Source organism: Lissotriton helveticus, chromosome 11 (assembly GCF_964261635.1).
Source record: "Lissotriton helveticus chromosome 11, aLisHel1.1, whole genome shotgun sequence".
Classification (NCBI taxonomy): Eukaryota; Metazoa; Chordata; class Amphibia; order Caudata; family Salamandridae; genus Lissotriton; species Lissotriton helveticus.
Window position 1 is genome coordinate 933,674,220 of NC_136072.1, and position 21,455 is coordinate 933,695,674.

Consider the following 21,455-nt stretch of genomic DNA (forward strand, 5'->3'; position numbering starts at 1 on the left):
TGAAGGCTTTGGCGCCGATGCTGCAGATCCCGCATCCTTGTGCCGATGCGTTGAGCTAGCGGCCTTTGGTTCGTGGCTTTTAGTCGACTTTGGGTCGGCCGTGCGTTTACCGGACGGCGCCGTAGCAGCGCCCGAAGGCGTCTCAAGAGGTTTAGGTGTCCGCGCCAGAGCAACCGAGGTGGACGGCCTTCTTGGAGGAGGGTTCTTTGTGTACCTTCTGCGGCGCTGACGACTCAACAGCGTTCTTCGACTTTTGTGTGCCGGAGGCCGACGGAGTCGATGAAGGAGCAGGCTTTGTTATTTTTTGTAGGACGTCGGCCATCTTAGGTTTTGTCGAGTCCGTAGGTTTCGTTTTCGTTTTCGACTGAACGTCGGCCATCTTGTGTCCCGTAGGATCCGAAGGTTTCGGTTTCGAAACGGGCAATTGCGGCTCCGCTTGAGTGTCCGTGGCCGGGCCAGAAGGCGGGGCCGGGGAGAGCGGTGCATGGTCGTGGGTAAGGCCGAGTGGCGATCCCGTGACCTGAGCCTCAACAACGTAGACCTCGGGGCATAGCTCCTCCTCTGAGCTATCTTCCACGGCCCCATAAACTTCTTCGTCGTCCCCTACCTCCTCGAAGTATTCAAGGTCTGGGGCCTGTCCTCCGATGTATTCCTCTGGATCGGCCAGGACCTCCGCCGACGGTGGCGAAATCTGGAGATGATGGCTATCGCCTTCCTCGTCGGGGTCGCCGAAGATGTTGTCGGGTGCCGGGGTCGCTCGCTGGGCCTCAAGGCGCACCGCGCGCCGAAGCTTGAGCGTCTTCTTGGACCTGAACTTGGAGCAGGCCATGCAGTTTCCTTCGTTGTGGTCCGGCGAAAGGCACTTATTACAGACCGGATGCACATCGATGTGTGGATATTTGGATCCACAGACGGGGCAGAACTTGAACGGGCTCCGCTCCATGTTAAGTTCGTCGGGTCTTGCTGCGACGAGAAGGCCTCGATGTCCGAGGAGTTAGTCGACTCCGGAGATATCCGGCTTAGAGAGCCGGGCGACGCTCGAGACCGTACGCAAACAATACCGACGCAGGTAACGAAGGCCTTTTGGCCTTAAGATGAAAGTTTATCAGTTCCGACACGGAGACGTCGAAACCACATCCGAACCCAATGGCGGAAAAAAACAATCTGGGGATGGAGTCGATGCCCTTGCGCACTGTAGTCCAGGGGAGGAGCCACCTATCTCGTGATACTTCGAAGACTCTTCCAGGACAACAATGTGCAATCATCCGGACCCAACACTAGGCGGCGATCTATGCATCAGATATGAATTTAGCAGCCCACATGCCTCGAACCTAGAATATCCTTTGTGGCCGAATCTCTAGTCTCAGAATGGCAGCACAGCTTCATTCCAAAAAAAGGCACTACGGAACATGTCAGGCAGACTATTACCCTGTTTGATGCAGCGCAGGTAGCAGGAGACCCGATGTCATTAACACTTCTAGATGCTGAAAAAGCATTTGGCTGGGTCTCCTGGAGGTTCTTGTGGGCTGTCATGGGCAGGATGGGTTTTGGGCCAAGACTCACACAGGCAGTACGGGCTCAATACCTAAAACCGACGGCCTGTGTCTCCATCAATGGGCGACTTACTGACCAATTTAACATCTCCCGGGGCACTAGGCAGGGCTGTCCCTGCTCCTCCCTGTTATTTGCCCTCTACATAGACCCATTCAAAGGCCCATAAGCAAATTGAAAGGAACTCCACCATTTCAGCAACTAGCATCCAGGGCAACAACACTAAAATGATGGCTTATGCGGACGACCTGGCCATAACTTCCCCTGATCCCGAGAATGCTATATTTTATTTCATTTTATTTTATTTTGAAGCTTATAAAACGCACGGCTACCCCTGATGGGGGTGTCCCGGCGCTGCAGACAGCCGATAACCAGAGAGATTCAGTGGGAGCTAGTATTTGGAAAAGAGCCAGGTTTTGAGTTTCCTCCGAAACAAAGATTCGGTAGGGAGAGATCTGAGCTCCAGCGGAAGGCCATTCCACACTTTGGACGTGGCCACCGCAAAGAGAGGCACAGAAATTCGGGAACATTTCGGGTTATGCTTTGAACAACAAGAAAACCCAAATAAATGTAAACAGGGAAATTACCTAGACCGGCGCCCTGGTAGTGCCAAAAGCTAAATACCAGGGGGTTGTCATTTCTGCTAACATCGATGAAATAGTAACAGAGAACTTAGCCCCTCTCGCGGCAGATACCAATAAGGCCCTTAAGCAAATCGATAACCTTCATCTGACCCTTGTTGGTAGATGTAACATAATCAAAATGACATACTTTCCTAAACTCCTTTACTTCTTTCGTACCATTCCCCTGGAATTCAGCAAAACCAATCTGCATAAATTCCAGCAAATATATAGGCGGTTTATCTGGGCCTACTCATAACCAAGGCTGGCGTTAAGGCAACTGTCTCTCCCCAGGAAACGAGGGGGGTGGGGCTTCCCCAACATTATGCTAAACTACTGGGCCTCAGTTATGCAAAACAGCACTGAACTGGTGAGGGAACTCCCCCTCTCATCTTCATCTGGGCACGCCTCGCCTTTTCAGCTCCTACTGGGTGAAGAGCATCAGGGCTGTCTCTTCCGACAAACCTCATTCGGATATAACAAACGTGTGAGATTCAAGACCTTAATGAACGCCTACAAGGTCTTCCGTAATATCCGCAGAATATTTGGGCTGGGAAGATTCAACTATTACTCACCTATCACGACAAATTGCAATCTTCCCGCTATCTTCGGTAGGTCCTACTTCTCAGATTGGCACAAGGCAGGCATCACAAAACTGGGGGATCTCATCACCAGTGAAGGTGTCAAATCATTCACAGATCTGCAATCTTAATATGGTTTGAAAAGCCAAGATGCCTTCAAGTATCTCTCCATACAGGATTTTCTTTCCAGATAGGTTGGGGGTACCGTAGGGTTTGCGGAAGTGGAACTTGTCAACACACTGCGACTCCGAGGAGTAAATTAAATTGCTCCTGGGTAGAGTGTAATGAGTATTGAGGGTTGTTGATTAGCCGCGCTGGATCACCATCAACAGCTCAGTCTAGTAATCATACTTGCTTTCATCCGTCAATACTCATTAAATTATCCTCATTAACACTTGCCTACAGTCACCCAAACCTTTTTTCCAGCCATAGCCATAGGCATTTAAGCCATTAACAAACCTCTAGCCTGTCAAAAACACTTCGCTCCACTTTCAATCCATCCATATCAATGCTTATTTCCTGGCACTAACACTACTCTCTATGCAATGTTATGAGCACCTCTTTCCAGCCATCAGCACGTCTCTCCAGTCAACAACACGTTCCTATATTCATCAGTACTTCTATTCAGGCATAAGCATTTCTCTAGCCATTTTCACTTCTCTTGGCACATCAACCTTTCATGAGCCATCTCAATATACTGGTCTCCTTTCTCCATACAGCCACAATCCTCTATAGCCAGCCACATTACCATGTCTCCCATGCACATCTTTGTTTGTCCTTTGAGGTCCTGTTTATGACCGCCTGATGACTTGTCTTTTTAGCGATCCTTTTTAATACTGTGATCACTTGTTCTTCCATATTTCTGCTCCAGCGCCCAATCTCCTGTCATATCCATTATTGCATTAAAAGGTCTTTGTTTTAGTCTTTCTGGTTCTCCTTTCCATTGTATTCCTTCTCATGGAGATGTGGAATTCCTATTACCCTGGTGCAAAGCAGGTGAGTGTGCCTATCCCTTCGTATGGTAGATTGGTTAACTGAAAAGTTGGGTCTTTGGCTTCTTGTGGAATTCAAGAAGAGAGAAGCAGGCTTTGATGTGGAGAGGGAGGCTGTTACACGCTTTCGGAGTGATGTAAAAGAACGCCCATCCTCTTGATCTGGTTCTGTGATTATGTGGGATGAATGCAAGTAGGAGTGCAGCGAAGCGGAGGTGTTTGGGTGGTTGGTGGAAGGAGATGCAACTGTCCTGATGGCCTTTACAGACTGACAAGACTAAATGCTTGTGAGGCCTACTCATGAGTCTAAGGTTGCATATATATTCAAGAAGCAGGATTGGAGTCAGATTTTTAACAGCAAGGCTCTGGTACTATAAATGGCCGCCAATCAGCATCAAGGCTAATGCTAAGCTACCTAAATTCATCAGAATGTGAGAGTATCAGACTTACAATGTCGATATCCAAAAACACCTAGCGGCCATGCACTAATGAATTAATATATCTACGTTCTCTTAGGAGGGGGGTAGTAACTGAGCATTCAAATCCTGCCTGTATCCTGTACATCCTCTGTGGAGCAATCATACATGCTTGGGCATTGATTTATGTCTTCTTTAGGGATGGATCTGGACCAATGCGGTCCAAACTCCTAGTACCACTCACCGCGAGATCCCAGAGCAGAGTTTGACCAGCGCAGGTTTTGTACTTCATTTGGCACAAGCACTTTTCAGCCTCCCTGGCGACTGCCTCCCAGTTGTATCCTTCTCCAAAATTCCCTGTTGGATCTGCTGGATCCAGTATAACAGGCCTGAAATGTAGAAAGAGGAGGGTAAGAATAAGCTTCCAGATAATAAGAACATACTTCACTGCACTCACAGAGTTTCTAGGGTGGAATCACTCCAAATAAATATTATATTAATTATATTATATTATAGATCCAGGGAGGCAATGACAAAAGGATGAGGTAACCTCAAGGAGGGATATAAGAAATAAAATTACCGAAAACTGGCGCAGCATAAACAGAGAAAAGGAGGGTAAGGCCATAAACAACGAACCACCGCAAAAAAAGTTGAAAATCTAAAATTGGCTCAGACTCCGGCAACAATGCAAGCAGGTATCTTCTTTCGCCTACATTTGTATCACAAATCTATTTCACTGAAATATTTTGACAGCTTAATAATTATTTCAAAAGTGTTTCAAACAATAAAACACCAATTGAAAATATAAACATTCAGGGGCTGTTGTTCAGTGCACAGTTGGTTATTTAGAAGATTGCAAATCATTTAAATATTATATCTATAAGACACATCTATTCAGGTTAGGTGGAGCTAACAGATAGCAGAAGGAAGCATAGTGAACTGAGGATTGTCATTTGTATTGAAAAGAAAAAGAGAAATTGGCAGTTTGAGGGGTTTTTCTCCAACATATTAAACTTCAATGAAAACAACATTTCAGAGCAAGACACTGGAGTTACTTATTTTACTTTTAATCAAGAGAGGGAGGGAGAAGCTGAGATTCATTTGAGTTCCGTCAGGTATACTTAATATCAAAGGAGAATGAATCACATGTCCTGTGTATTTCCAGGGTCTTGGGTTCTCATTGTTTAAAAACCCTCATTCACAATAAAACCTGCGGTGCGGTATATCTTGGTTCTTCGCCTATTAGTTACGTGAAAAGCATAATTAATGGGTCTTTTAAGTGTTCGGTTCTCAAAGTGAAATGCTTTCCTCCACTTGGAGGGAGACCAACTGGTTTTATTACAACAGTTGTGATCAGAAAATGTAAGGATGTGATTGAAGTGTGAATAAGATTACTTCCATCTCTCAATGTGGTTTTTAATTTCTTGAGGATGGGATACGATTAAAAAAAGTAGGTGGTGCTGGGTAGAAGAGTTGCTATTCCATAGCACCTAGTGAAGGTTGGGACTGGTCGACATGTTTCTGCCCTTTGGTAACCCTACTGATCTAAGGGCCTTCTTCAGGACCATGTAGTGTCACACTTCCTCATGGTAGCGAGTTAAGAGTAAGTAGTGAGCTTACCCTTCTTCAGAGATAAGCCCACTCGCTCATCTTCTTACTTCAGTTAGAGATGCATCTTTTGTATCTGTTGTTGTTCTGTCTACACTGTCTTTTTCTTTCCAAGTTATAGGCAAAAAAGTTGGTCTCCCTCCACGTGGAGGAAAGCATTTCACTTTGAGAACCGAACACTAAAGTGAATAAAAAAGACCCAATGATGATGCTTTTCACGTAACCCAGAAGGCAGAGAACCAAGATATACCGCACTGCAGGTTTATTGTGAATGAGGGTTTTTAAACAATAAGAACCCAAGACCCTGGAAATACACAGGAGATGTGATTCATTCTCCTTTACTATTACGTTATTTAGTTTTCAGCAAATTTATTTAAGGGTCTATGAAATACATTCTCTGAAACCCTGTAGATCGACTTGAGCTCGCTACAAGTCATTGTTGATTTCTAAAAGTGGGAGACTTGCAAGTTGCACTTTGATGCCCTTTGAGCTACAGATCATGGTGGTACCTAAAATATAGTTTTAAAAATGGAGTTCAGTAAAAATGCAGTCTGGCACACTGCTTTGGTTTCTTTAACTTTCTCTTGGATAGATTTGGAAAGTACCGACCTGGGTTTGGCCAGCTGACCTCTGATGAACTTTGCCAACTCTCTGTTGTCCTCCAAGTTATAGTTCTCTGTCCAGTAGACACAGAGGTTTTTATAGTTGCAGATCAGCTCCAAAACGTTCCGGAAGGTTTGGGCCATATTAAATCGTTGTTGCCTATCAGACCCTTCCTGCCAGGCATAAATGCTCAGAAGTTCTAGAGCATATTTTGGTGGAAGTTTCTTTCCCGTCAGCTTCTGTAAAATAAAAGAATGATGGTAAACTGGAGTGAGTGTGAAGAGTTTAGAAGAGACAATACTGTAGCATCCTGTTAGTACTGCTGAATGAAATAGAAGTTTCCTCTTAGTTGTTCAGGACCGTAGCAGCAGGAGGTTCCTCTTCCATCAGTGCAAAAGGACATCAGCAAGTTTAGCTTGCTCCCCACCTGTGCTTCATCAGTGCTACTGAACTCCAGCAGAGTGGACTTTTTCCAGATAGATTCTGTCTGTGCTCTAGGACAGTAGTTCTTACTCTGTGGTCTGCGAACCCTTTAAGAGGCATAAGCCTACTCCAGGAGCAACTATTTAGAAAATTAAATGTAGTTAGCAGAATATTATACACATGTAAATGTGCAAAACTGAAAATTGAAAATGTTAAAACGCTCTGTAAATGTGAAGGAATTTGAAATTGGAGGCGTACAATTAGGTTTCTATCCTTAGCTTGAATTGTGGGAGCAACGGAAGTACAGCAAGCGGAATCTAATATGGATGGTTGGTGGCGTCAGTTGAAACACTAGTATCAGCAACAAAACAGGGAGGATGGATTAGGAGCACAAAAGAAATGTCATAAGTTTAGTAATAAAGGATTTAGATTGTGCATTAAAATAAACTTTAATGGCCTCCTCCACTGTCTGAACATTAGACTCTCAGAAAGGTTCCTGTAAATATTTGTTTTGTAATTCTAATAATTTTGGACTCAGGTAGATTATGTGACCAATGGATTTATTCTCATAGCCAAACAGCGTGCATTCAGTGTTGCCTGTACAATGGGTATTCCATGTTTCTTGGAACTGGAAAACGGGTATATACAACTGTCTGAATTTCATTTTTAAGGCGCCTTCCAAATAGGAGTCTAAAACCAGGACTATGTGTTTGTATGTCAAAAATAACAGTTGGTCTTCACAATTATTTTACAAGAGAATTTTCTGACTCTCAGTAGTAGCTCAGGTCGAGCTGTTAGGGGGGGTATAGGCATGGGGGGATGAACACAGGCTCACAACTCAAAATACATGCAGCAGCAATAAATGATTGTCCAGTCAAGTACTTCTTTTTATGAAATAACAAGTATTTATATGCCAACACAAAGTAAAATATACCATTCACAAACAATAAACAGTCCCCTGAGGTCAAGGCTCTAGTGTTTTAGCAGGCGGGATCCTGAGTCCCACGCCCCTCTCACTAGTGGTTATTCCCCATTCACAATAGGAGCCATTCACGTTAAGCCACACTAGTAGTACGAGTCTCGGGAGTTCCACTCAGACTCTTATTCAATCATTTATTGAGCGCAGAAAATCACCCGTGAGGGTCTTGAGGAGATGGAGCTGTATGCTGCTGCGTGGAGGTCTGATCAGTCAAACATTATTAAGTCACAAGTATTCCGGTGCTAAATACTGAATGGCAGACATGTTCCTGGCTCTCTGACCCATAAATCAGTCTTACCCATAGCAGCTGGACCTGCATAACTGGAGTCTCCAAGCGTGCCCCCTTCACAGGCGATGAAGTGTCAGTAGCTTTCTCAGATGAATTCTTCATAGGTGGCCATGCAGGGGCAGCAGTCAGGTGTCTGAAAGTTTTCCCATGCAGTCCTGCAGAGGCAGCAGCGGGGGAGGTGGGATCCTCGACACTCTTCTCATGCTGATAAATTTCCTTGGATCCTCATCACAGGTATGGGGGGTGAATTAAACTCTCCTGGTGATGGTCCTAAGTCGGGGCATGGACCCGTTCGGGTCTCCATGGCATCCTCTTCCTCTCAATGGCTGTCTTGGCCAGACTACACTCCTTGCCCTTTCCAGGTGTCCCCACCTGGCATACAGGGTCACGGTCCCCACTCTGCACATTGGCTACAATCCGATTAGCACAGTATCAATCTTCCCGGTGCCCCCTCCTGGCATACAGGGTTGCAGACTTAAACCTGGCCATGATCCAATCTGTGCAGCAGCAATCTCCTACCACCTCACTACATGGATGCAATTGCCAGGATCCCCTGGTGGACATCACTCTCTCCTCTTCTTCGCAGGGCACACCGGTCTTGGCAAGCCAGTAGGCCAGGGGCAGATGATCTTGGATTCCCTGGGTAATGTTCCGACGGCCGGACTGGGAACCGAAACTGACCCTGGCAAACAGTTCAGCTGGCCACAGGGATGTGGGGGTTGCTAGTTGGAAGCTCCACTCCAAAACCGGCTCCCACGTTGGTGGCCCACCAGGGAAACGCCTGGTGCCCGCTACGGCCAGTGTGGCCCAGGATGTTCCCTCACCCAGCTGGAGACTAGCAGGTCTAGCCCCTAGTCCTGGTTACAGGAAGAAGTCTTGTAGAGTTTCTCCTCTTCACACAGCCCGACTAGCTGCTTGACATTTCACAATTTTGAGGGCATTCAGCTCCCCTTCTTATACTACAAATGTGATTTAGTGTTTTAGTCTTTACATTTTATGTTGGGGTCTGCTTACTTTTGAAGTGTCTTCTTCTCTGCCCTGCTCTTCCTCCAGAAAACAGTCTGTCATAGCAAGGGTGACTCAAAATCAGATAGCCCTACAACACAGGCCTTGGGAGTGAGCAGAGTTTCACACTTGGATATCAGCCACAGTGATATGTGCATGGAACATGTACCCCGGGACCTCAGCCCTACACTGTATGAATCAAAGAGCACCATTTGAAGTACACTGGATGGCCTGGCTCTCCCTTCCTCCAGCATGTCACACCCAGTTTAAAGGAGTGCAGCAATCCATAAGTCTGTCTTGAGGGATTCCTCTACCACCTCATGCTCCTCCAGTTAGCCCTGGGTCTCCCAAAATTGAACCCAGAATCTTCCATGTATAGTACTATTCACAGGCACACATACACACAGCACATGCATATAACATACACACACTGTATAGCGCTACATCTTCCATGCATTGTACCATTCACAGGCATATATGCATCCAGCACATGCATATGGCATACACTGTCCAGCACCGCATCATCCCTGTATCGTACCATTCACAGGTACACATACACTCAGCACATGTATATAACACACATGCCCTGTGCAACACTGCATACCACTCCGTTGTAGGCCAAGGGTGAGTTAAGCACACAGCAGCAGAACTTTAAATTAGTGAGCCTGTTCGCCTCACTCCAGTGACACAGGTAAAAAAAAAAAGCCTGTTCACCAGCCAATGTCAGAGCTCACATGCATGGTCCATGTTCACCCATGACAATAAAATCAGCATCAGAGATCCAGACATCATTACAGTTGGGGCACTCAGGGCAGGGATACACGTCCATAGCAGTTGGAGTCGATTTTGTTCTTCTATATTTCTATAAGTAGTGGAAGACCCATTTTCCCTTTTCAATGGTTCTCTCTTTTTAAGTCTTCCAGGTTTAGGCACTTTAGAGTGTCGAAGTTTTCTCTACTGCATTTGCAAATATAATTTAGTTTGACTGAAGTGTGATACACCCACTGTGATTACAGGCCTAATTCCAAGTGTAGTTTACTTTGAGGAGTGAGAAGTGGAGGTTAAGCAGGCATCTGATGGCTTTTATATAGAGTGCATTCATATCAGTTAATATTCAACACATTTATTTAATTTCTTTACTCCTATTAACATCTTTCTGTCCGCACTGAAAGGCCCATAAACCATCCTAAGGGATGATTCAAAATGTACGTGACTCTCTAAGAATGCAAGGGCAATAGCAGGCTGATCCAAACTTTCCCAAACCAAAGTCTGCCCTTTCCTACCCACAATGTTGTGTAACTAGTCACCAATGGAGAGGTGCCCTCCAAAGCGGAAGTGGACTGTCCCATAGCGCATCTCTATGCGGTTTTTTCTTGAACTCTTGAGCTCTGTTTAACATTTACATCTGTCACTGGTCAGACCTAAAAATTACTGGACATGTTTATTGCAGCGTGAATTTCCTAGGCATGGGGAGAATCCCACTTGTTCTGCCTATTTTGAAATATACAGGATATGACAATAGAAATCCAGTCTTACAAAAAGAATGAAGTAGCAGCACCAAAATCATCTTCCAACCTGATGAAAACTCAAATTTGTTAAAACTGTGCAAGAAGAATTTAACAACTGCTAGACGTTGATGAGATGGCGACATCAATTTGGGAGATTAAACATAAGAACGTTTCAAAAGAGCAGTACTCAATCTACATAAATTACAAGATTAAATTAAATAAATGGAATTTCAAATAGATTATGAATTTAGTCGTGTATACTTTTGTCAAAGAAATATAAAACATTTTTTTTTAGAAAATCTAATCATTTCCATTTGATGTCATTCTGTGTAAAGGGGCAAAACACTGTGGTCCAGTTTCAAAACGACACCAATAAATCCCTGAGGATGAATTTTCTGTTTGAAATGTGACATTTTTGGATAGTGCTTTGTTTCTGCTGCTGCAAATCATTTGGAAAACAAACACATGGCCTGAATGTCTGTGAAGACATCTTGCAGTGTGGCCACATTTTGAAGTTCAAATGGATCTCTGTTGCATTTGTGAGATTGGTACCCATGTCCAAACTGGACAATTTACCGCTTGTGGTGAGGCGCCATACTAATGTATACATAAAGTGATGGCTGGAGTGCTTGAATTAATCTCAGCCACTGGTAATTACTCAGGCTGCATCCCAGTCCATCATTATTTCGCCCACCATGCCACCTCAGATTGGACCCAGCTATATGCAAATCAGTCTTAGCCCTGCTGCTGCGGAAGAAGTCCTGCCCGGACTGCCAGGCCAGGTCCTCCCGGAACCAGAACACAATCAGGAGGCGCAGCACACGGGCTCAAGAAGAAGGACTCCAGCAATCTGGGGTTCCACATCATTTAAGTGTCCCATCAGAATTATAACACTACACCTGCAAAAAAGTAATCGCAGCAGTAAGAACGTTCTCCCATGACCTGTCCTCATTACCGGGCTTGCAAGTGTGACCTTTCTCCCAGCAGTCACTTATCAGTGCTACAGGATGCATGCAATGTGGTTTCTCCAGCAATGCCCTTTCAGTGTCCAAGAACCCATGTGTGAGCTTCCTCAACTAGTGCCCTCTCAGTGGTTCAGGAAATCCCTGAACTTACAACACACTTTTTACCACAAATCCTGCACCCAGTTACACAGTGTCGTACATACGTACCGTCTTGTACCAGTGCTTCATCAGTCGGATCAGACACTTGACTTTAGTGGGGCGGGAGACGATGAAATCCCTCTGGAGCTCCGTGAAACTCGTGGAGAAGTTCTGACTTGGCGACCAGTTCCGTATGAGTTCCACATAAATCTCAGCGTCCACTCTCCTCCTGCCTTTTTGAAGCTGACCTATCGGAGAATAAAAGGAAAGAAGTTAACAACTCACTGCCTGCTCTTCTCCATGTGCTCTAAATCCCTGGGGAACTAAGCAACCTCAACCATCCACTTACTATTGTAAACAATTTACACGAAAGTGACCAATGAACATTCATTGTCCAGCTGGAAAAGTCATCAAAGCCAAAACCATACAACTAGACTCCTATACGGTTAGAAAGGGACACGTCAAAAAACCCTATATCGAACATGTACATGTTCTTATGTTGAAATTATAAAGTTTGGCTCTCATCATACCGTCCCTGGCACCGAGGACAGTGCTTCTGTGATGTTTGCCTATACAGCGTCAAGTTCAATGGTTCAGGACAGGTGGACAAAAACACACAAACACCTTTTCTCAAATAAGAGAATCGGGGCTCTTCGTGTTTAGCAAAGCTTAGGGCTGTCTATTATAACTTATCCCAACCACCATCTAGCGGTGAGCCGAAAGCTTGTGTTAGGCAATAAGTCTACAAAACAGCAACATTGACTGATAAGAATGTCACAAAATGCCCAATTCACATATGTATGTTTTCTAAGTCGTAACAGGTAACAGCCACCTTCAATGGCATTTTGATTACAGCTCAGTTCCAAGCGGTAGCAATGCCTGTAGCCTTCGCTTTAAAAAAAAAATGTATTAAACAGTTTTGAATTTTTTTGTTTTTTGATTTAACGAACAACCAAAACATCAGCAGGTACATCTCGTGCATGACAGTTTCAACATCATAGTCATTAATTGTCACCACCAATACAGCCAAAAATGCATTATTATAATATCTCTTCCCACATCCCTTCCTCCCACCCCTATATAGCACCAAAAGTGGCCCCATCACCTTATGCATACTTGCCCAGCTATTTTAGGTCTTGCAGATTAGCTTGTGATGTATTTGTCTCAGCCCCTATAATTTCCAAGCCGTTTCCCAAACTTCTTGGGACATCCTCTGGCTGCATATGTTGTTTTCTCAGCCAACATGAACAGGTCCATACTGGCGCGCCATTCTGCCAGGGTGGGTAGGTCCGCTCTGCCCCAGTACTTAGCGATGTCTCTTTTTGCGACCATAATACCTAAATTACTCAATAGGAGTTTATATCTCCGAATGTCAATGTCAGTGGGGATGCCCAAAATGATATATTTAGGATCCACTGGGATCTGTGTTTCTAGTATGTTATTTAATTCCTGTGCTATTGTGCCCAATATCCATTTATTAGTGGCCATCCCCACAGGGTATGCACGTAGGAGTCATGGTCTGTTTTGCAACATAAATAATCAGGTGTTTCTGCCCTGTTCATTGTGTGGAATAGCACTCTGTCATAGTAGACCCTGGGTAGGACTTTGAGCTGCATTAGTCGCAGCCTGAGCTTAATCGCCACCTCTCTAGGGTGCATCAGTGCAGCTTCCCGATCTATATCCTCTAGGGGAGCTGAGGTTTCCTCCCACTTCCTTCTGAGGGCTAGAAGCCTATTGGGAAAATTATTTATTAATGTTTTGTTTGTCCAGGAGACCGCCTTCGAAGGGATCCCTCCTGCAGTAGTCGCCGTTCCAGTGGTGCATAGGGATGTCTGCAATTTCAGGTTTTTGCATTCTCCAAGCATGTTGGAGCTGTATGTATTTGTACCTTTGTTTGCTGGACAGACTGTATTCTGTTTGGAAGTATGCAAAGGTAATTAAGTCCCCTTTCCTTAATATGTTGCCTAGCGTCGTAATCCCGACAGTGTCCCAACCCCTGAAGCATCGCAGTTTCGCCAGCTGTGATAGGCATTTACCTTCCCATAATGAGGTGGATCTAGTTAATTTTTTCTCCCAGTTCATTTGTCTTTCTGCCCCTTTCCAGACTTCAATCATCCTCTGTGTTGCTGGTAGCAGACCTCGCATCCCATATTCCCCGTATTTGTAATGTAGATAGGAGTATTTCTGGAATTGGAGCCTCTCCCAGGCATATGTTGGATGGTCTCCCAGAGCATGACCTCATTCATTAATTACAATTAGATGTGTCGCCCGGTAGTAAGCTTGAATATCCTGTAGAGCTATGCCTCCATTGCTGCGCTGTAGCGTTTGTAGTTCCACCCTAGGGTGTCCCTCATCCAAAAAGGATGTGCGTAGCTCGTCATTTATTGCCTTAAAGAAAGTTTCTGGTATTTTACAATATGTGTTCTGGAGTATGTACAATCATTTGGGGAGTGTTATCATTTTGTACAGTAGCATCAGGGGGAGGTGTCGCCATCTGACCACATCCTCTGAAATTCCGCCAAGACACGTTTGATGTTGTGGGTGAGGCAGTCTGCTACATTTGTAGAGATATGCAGACCCAAATACTTAAAACCCTCTTCGGTGACATGTAGGCGCTATGGTATTAAACTTGTGTCTATGGGTCCTCCTACCGGGTAGAGACTGGATTCCCCCAACTGATATTATATCCTGCGTGCTTACCATAGTACCTTATTAAATGGCATATCAATGGAAGTGTTGTGTCTAGACTGGTGACGTAGAGTAGGATATCGCCTGCAAATGGGGATATCCGTTCATCTCTCAGCTGGCGCCATCGTCTTGGAAATCCCTTAGGTTTGGGTGGGATCTAATCTGGCATGCCAGTGGTTCCAGGACCAGCGCAAAGAACAAAGGAGACAAGGATGAGCCTTGTCTGGTTCCTCATTGGATTGGGAAGTCTGCTGATTTAATCCCAGTGACTTGGACTTCTGCTCTGTGGTTTGTGTATAAGAGCTCCACCCATGCCCTAAACTCTCGTCCAAATCCTAGCTTCACCAGGACTTGCTTTATTAACGGCCAATGAACCCTGTCAAAGGCCTTTTGTGCATCCAGGGATAGGAGCATCTGCGAGGTGGGCCTATCTTTCATGGTGTCTGGCCAATTAGCGAGTCTAGATGGACCAGTGATGTAATTACTGTTAGGAGTCATGTCACTACACTAGGATAGAGGCTAAAGTCTTAGTTTTGGTAAATGGGGCGATAGGATCCACATTGTTCAGGGGGTTTACCTGGTTTTGGTATAACTACCACTGTGGCTTGGCAGAGACCTAGCGGCAGCGTCCCCTCTTCCAGAGCCGCCAAGAACATATTTATTAGGCAGGGGCTAGTACGCACATGTTTTGCTTAACAAATTCGGCTGGTAGTCCGTTTGGTCCCAGGGTTTTCCCTGATTTTTGTCTAGCTATAGCGTCTTGCACCTCAGTTAGGGTGAGTTCCACCTCCAGAGCATCTCTGTCTTCTTGCCGCAGGGTGGGTATATCTATGTCATTAAGATCGTCTGTTATCTGTGTCTCATCTACTAGTGGTCTAGCCCCATATAGGGCCGCATAGAAGCGCATAAAGGCACCTCCTATAGTATGTGCGGTTCTGCACTGTGTGTCTTCTTCTTGTATCTGATTCACCCAACCGGCCTCTCTTTCCTTCCGGCGCAGCCAAGCCAAGAGCCATTCCGCCCTATCTCCTACCTCATAGAGCCTATGGTGTGTGGCCTGAATCAGAGTCTGCACCTCTCATTCTGCCAGAGCACGAAATTCCCCATGTGTGACTACTGACTGTCTTAGTAGGACTGTTTCGGCATCTGGGGCGATGTTCCTCTCTAGCTCCAAAAATTTATTTTCTATAATTTCTATCTGGTGCATTTCCTCCCTGCGTTTACATGCAATTACGTCTTGTATCCTGCCTCTAAGTACTGTCTTTTAAGCCTTCCAGAGGGTGGCCGCCGAAGATACGGAGCCCTCGTTCTCATGAAAGAACAGATCAGTCTCTGGTCTTATTGCCCAGTAACAGCTTTGTTTTGAGTTGCCTGCGTGTCCCTCCCCCCACTGTTAGCCACAGCGGTGAATGGTCTGAAATGTCCCTTGCTATGTATTCTACCTTCTACAGTAGAGGATGGTCCCAGTGAAAAATACTTTAACAAGAGGGTATAATACAAATATTTACAATACGTAAAGAAATATATATATAATGTAAACAATCAAAGACTGGCTAGTGTTATTTAATCACACTGTCACAATTATCAATGTATGCATAACACATCTAGAGTATATAAACATTGTGCCCAGAAGAAAGGAAGGGGGGTATTGGAAAAAGATAGGTGATTGTTGTGAGGGTAAGGTGTCATGGACAGGCAAGAAAATTGGTGAAATAAACTTGTTCGCATTAAACGACAGAATTGGGCATATAATTTCGCCCCTGTTACATATAAATGAGCGCAATTGAAAATAGCCAAGCTGCACATTAAGACACAGTCAAAATTCAACAGACAGGGACTGATACAAGGCTCCAGTGCCTGTTGATGATTTTCTTAATGGCGTTGCTCTGGGTAGAATACGTGGTCACACAGATCATCCTCTGTAAACTGGTTTCACATGGGGTGTTAAGCGATTTCCAATTTGGGTTCCAAAAGGGTTTAGGGACCATAGAGCAAGGTTTGAACCTTTTCACCTTGCAACAGAAGTATATAAAGGTTAAAAAACAACGTCTATACCTCACTTTTGTTGATTTAACATCAGCTTTTGACTGTGTGTCACACACTAAATTATGGTCAATTATGGCCGAATTGGGGGTAGACAACGCCATTATATGCTTCCTGAGAGAGCTTTGTTCTGGGGCCACTGCTAGTGTCAGATATGGGAATAATGGCGAATGCAGCAGACAATTTGGGATTGGTCGGGGTGTGCGCCAAGGGTGCGTTTTAGCCCCCTTTCTATTTTTGTTATATATAAATGGAATGGAGAAGCACCTTGTACAGGAGGGCAGAGACATGCCTATGGTGAGAGGTAGGCCTGTCCCTGCACTGATGTACGCTGATGATGCTGTTTTGATGGCACGCACACCAATGGCTTTACAAACTTTGGTTACAGCCTTTAACACTTTTATGCTTGGTTTAGATTTGAAAATCAATTGTTCTAAAACCTTATCAATGTATTGTGGGTCCAGAACAAGCAAGCACGTGAAGCCAATCTTTATAAACTCCAATCCCCTAGAAAGGACCCCTACCTTCCCATATCTGGGGATATTGTTCCATGAAAGTGGCTCATGGACTACAGCAATTCATGCTAGATCTTTGTTATTTTCTAAGACTATTATGGCCCTAAAATGCTTTATGAAAAAATTAGGTAAAAAACCCATAAAGGAGATTTTAACTGTTTATAATGCAACCTGTATATCTGTAGCTACCTATGGTGCAGGATTATGGGGGTATTCAAACATCAGTGCGATTCAGATCTTGGAAAACAAGTTTCTATGCCACATTCTGTCCGTACCCTAAAGTACTGCAACGATGATATGCCATGCTGAATTGGGAACACCTTATGTTACCGATACCATTAAAATTCAGCCAGTCCTCCTTTGGCATAGGGTTTGGACAAATGAGGAATGTGTTGTCAATCGGGCTATTTTAGAGGATATTATGGCATTGGACAATATCAGCGATTTTAAATGGATAGGCTACGTTAGAAACTTTCTTGAAAAAATAAGTTGCCTCCAATACTTTGAGGACCCACAATCAATGGAATATATACCTAGAAGAGATTTTAAAAATCTGTGTATGGCGTACCTCAAGGAAAAGAGACACATAGAAGAGGCGAGAAAAAAGACTGTTTCCATCCACCAGGACATTCTATGTGGAGAAAAATTGCAGCCATATCTTTCATTGTACATGTCCAATCATGAACGTTATCTTTTGACCCGTTTTAGACTGAATATTGTCTTTAGGACATTATCGTTCCCCGTGATGAATTGTTGGTCGAAGGATTTATGTCTTTGTCCATGTGATGATGTATCCCAACAATCCGATATACATATATTATTCTTTTGTAAATTTTATACTCTTCCTCGAAAGAAACTTATCATCCCTATCCTCAAGGATTTAAAAGTATATAGATGCCGCCTAGCATTCACAGAGTGCCAGAAAATGGAAACTGTTTTTATGGTTGCCTCAATTGCAGAATTTTTAAAATTAGTTTTTAAGTGCCGTAAATCAATTCAAATAGATTGATCGTTTTTATTGTATATATGAATTCAATTCTGTTGCTTTTCTTTTCTTTTTCGTGATTTTTAAAAAGTTCATTCTACCTCTTGTAAATTGTACCTTTCATGCTACTTTCATGGTTACCTTGTTTTTTAACCGAATAAAGTATTTTTGAATCTTGAATCTTGAACTGGTTTCACTCTTGTCCTTCACAGTGAGTAAAACTTCTTGAGGACTATGCCAGGCCCTCTTTCGTGCTTTCTTTATCAATCTTTTGCGGTACCCTCTCTCAAGTAACCGTTTACTCAAGTCATCGGACTCCAGCATGTAGTCTTCTTTCCTGGAGCAATTCCTGCAGATTCACAAGAATTGTCCCACAGGTAGGTTATCTCGTAAACCGTGGGGGTGATGGCTATTATATCTTAGGAGTGAGTTGCGCTCCGTTGGTTTACGGTACAGAGTTGTATGTAGTCTATTTTCTTCATTAAAAATTGTGATATCCAGGAAATCGATTCGATTTGGATCTGATTGCATAGTGAATTGAATGTCCCGGTTTTGTTGGTTGAGCCAGCCGTGGAACGAGCCCAACTCACCACAGGTACCCGACCACAGCATCAACACATCGTCGATGTATCTTCTCCACAGGGTGACCTTGTTGCGATATGGGTTAGAACTATTGAGAACAAATGTTTGTTCAAAAACATCCATGAAAATGATGGCCAGGTCTGGTGCGAATGCTGCCCCCATCGCCACTCCCTTAGTCTGTAGGTAGAAGTTCCCTTGAAAGAAGAAGAAAATCTTCATCATGGGGATGGAGAGTAAGGCAATTATGAAATCAGTTGGTACAGCCATCGGCGCTGGATGGTGGTCCATTTTTAAATGTAATAAGAGTATGGATGCTGCAAGGTCCTTTCCCTAATGTTTGGTTGTCACATATAATTCTGTTTAGATTTGTACTCCTTGGTCCAAGCTGATGAACTTGGCTGGCCTAACTTTAATTAGACTAGATGGGACACGCCGAATGTAATCCGATAAGCGTGAGTGTTTAACTTTTGTAGGCACTCCTTGTTCTTTCATGAAACCCCTGCCCCTATGCTATTAATTGGACGGGCATACATGTAAACTACACCTTAATCTTGCAGGTGCAGTTTCCCCGCTCTTTTCAATTTGGAGCCCATGCGCCCGATCTTCTTTTAATCAGGCCCCATGTGTAGGGCTTTGTCACGGTAAATCTTGAGGATCTCTGGCCTCGACATTATGCTTCATGGTCTCCTTTGAGACACCTTTCTTTGATATTATTTCACTTGAATCCTAGGTGCCCTCCCCCTTCACAGTCCTGAGGAAGACCCCCTATGTAAGGTGGCCAATTACCTACAAGCCTCTGGGGTCGAAACGTCGACATTTCTTTTCAAACCAGCTCACAAACAACGGAGATTTTTGACTGGGTCTTAATGTGTAGCTTGGCTATTTTCAGTTGCGCTAATTTATAAGTAACAGGGGCGAAATTATATGCCCATTTCTGTCATTTAATGCGAACAAGTTTATTTCACCAATTTTCTTGCTTGTCCATGACACCTTACCCTCACAACAATCACCTATCTTTTGCAATACCCCCTTCCTTTCTTCTGGGCACAATGTTTATATACTCAAGATGTGTTATGCATACATTGATAATTGTGACAGTGTGATTAAATAACACTGGCCAGTCTTTGATTGTTTACATTATTTTTGTACGTATTGCGAATATTTTATTATACCCTCTTGCTAAATTATTGTTCACTGGGACCATCCTCTACTGTACTGCATACTACCCAGGTCCCAGTACCATTGGGTCTACCCTCTCTGTACATGTATTCTACCTTGTGAATGATCTGAATTTCACCCGCCGGGTCCAAGAAATAGTACAACCTAGAGAAGACTCTGTGTGCTCCTGAGAAATAAGAGCTAGCGCGATGTAGTGGATGGTGTTGTCGCCAAACGTCGATCAGCCCCAGCGACCTCACAAAGTCTGCTAAGGGGGTAGGAACTCGAGTTCCTGTAGCAACCTGTGTGCGATCTAGACTTGGATCAACAACATCATTGAAGTCGCCTCCAAGGATATCTGTAGAGGGGCCTGAGATTAGCAGTACTTAGCAAGTGCTTCCAGAGTGCGGGACTGCAGTCGTGGTGGGGCGTAGGCATTGACTAATGTAAATTCTCGCCGTCTCCATGTCCCCATAACAGAGACTTGGGTCCCGTTGGGATCAGTCTAGACTTTTGTTGTGCGGAAGTTTTTTTTTTCTTAATTAATGTGGCAATTCCTCGCACCCCTGGGGAAAATCCTGCATGCACCAGGGTAGTGTAGAGTCCCCTTCCAATAAAGGCACAGTGTGTACCACGCAGGTGGGTTTCCTGCTGAAACACAATATCGGGTTTAAGTCTCCTAATATACCTATTGACTAATCCCTTTTAATTTTGCTACCTAGCCCATTGGCATTCCACGTCAGAGCTGTGTATGTTTCATAGTTTATAATGTGTGTTTCTCGTAAGTAGCCTAGCGGGTATTGGCGGGTTCATCTACTGAGTTGTTATTTTTGGTCCCTGTCTGTTGATTCTAAGATGCCTGCTGCCAGTTGTATCAACATTATGTTGAACATTTAAACTGTAACATTCCCTACCTCCAACATTCTTCCCCGCCCCACTTTCTCCCACTCCCTTCGCCTAGTACCAGACCAGTCCACATGACAATTTGGCGTAAGTACAGTTTGAGAATCTGTAACCCCACCCCACCCTACTAATTCCTAAGTTTGAAAACCAACATGGTAAAGGATATGATTTTGCTAAAGAATGTTCCGCTCAGGCAACCCTGAGTATGATGAAGTCCGGGGGAGGGCTTTTGTGGCCATTTCGTAGAGCGTCAGTGGGTGATCGCAGTCTGTATCCACTATAGATTCTTTGTCCGATTGGTCCGTGTGGGTACTGTCTCCCTGGATGGAGAATCTATTTCTGGCCTGTGCTTGCGCCGAGTCTCCATCGGAGATCTCCTACCTCCGCCCATATGGAGTACCAGTCTCCAGAGTCCACGTCTGTTTTTGGCGTCCTTGTTTAAATATCCTCATCTTTTTTATTCTCTGCGGTCTGGGCTCCCATCTTGGTATCTTTAGGTTGTGACTCACTAGGTCTCGCTGCCCGTTGTAGACTAGGGCGCTCTTCTATCCAGGCCCATGCTTCTTGTGGGGTTTGGAAAAACTGTGTTGTGCCTTGGAAGATAGCCTTGAGCTTAGCCGGAAAAAGGAGCATATATTACACCTGCATGGCCCTCAGCTTGATCTTCACTGAGCCGAATGTTCATCTCATCTTCTGCACCTCTCTCGAATAATCGGGGAATATCATGATTTTTGCATTGGTCAAGCGGAGTTCCCCAACGCATTTAGACTCTTTGAGTATAGCATCTCTGTCCTGATAGTTTAGGAACTTTGCTATTAGTGGCCTCTGGAGGACTCCAGGGGGCGGCCTTGCGCTCTGCATTCTGTGGGCACGTTTGATGATAAAACAGGATGAAAATGTTAC

At 44.4% G+C, this 21,455-nt stretch overlaps 1 protein-coding gene across 1 annotated transcript in view; it reads right to left on the bottom strand.

Moving 5' to 3' along the window:
- The window catches only part of LOC144792309 (2'-5'-oligoadenylate synthase 3-like), a 152,365-nt gene that overhangs the window by 48,412 nt on the left and 82,498 nt on the right, over window positions 1-21,455 (bottom strand). Inside the window, exons 4-6 of the mRNA XM_078667258.1 lie at window positions 11,748-11,926; window positions 6,378-6,610; window positions 4,405-4,549 (exon numbers count right to left, since the gene is read on the bottom strand). Coding sequence (XP_078523384.1) covers window positions 4,405-4,549; window positions 6,378-6,610; window positions 11,748-11,926 — 557 coding nt within the window. The remainder of the gene's footprint in view (window positions 1-4,404; window positions 4,550-6,377; window positions 6,611-11,747; window positions 11,927-21,455) is intronic.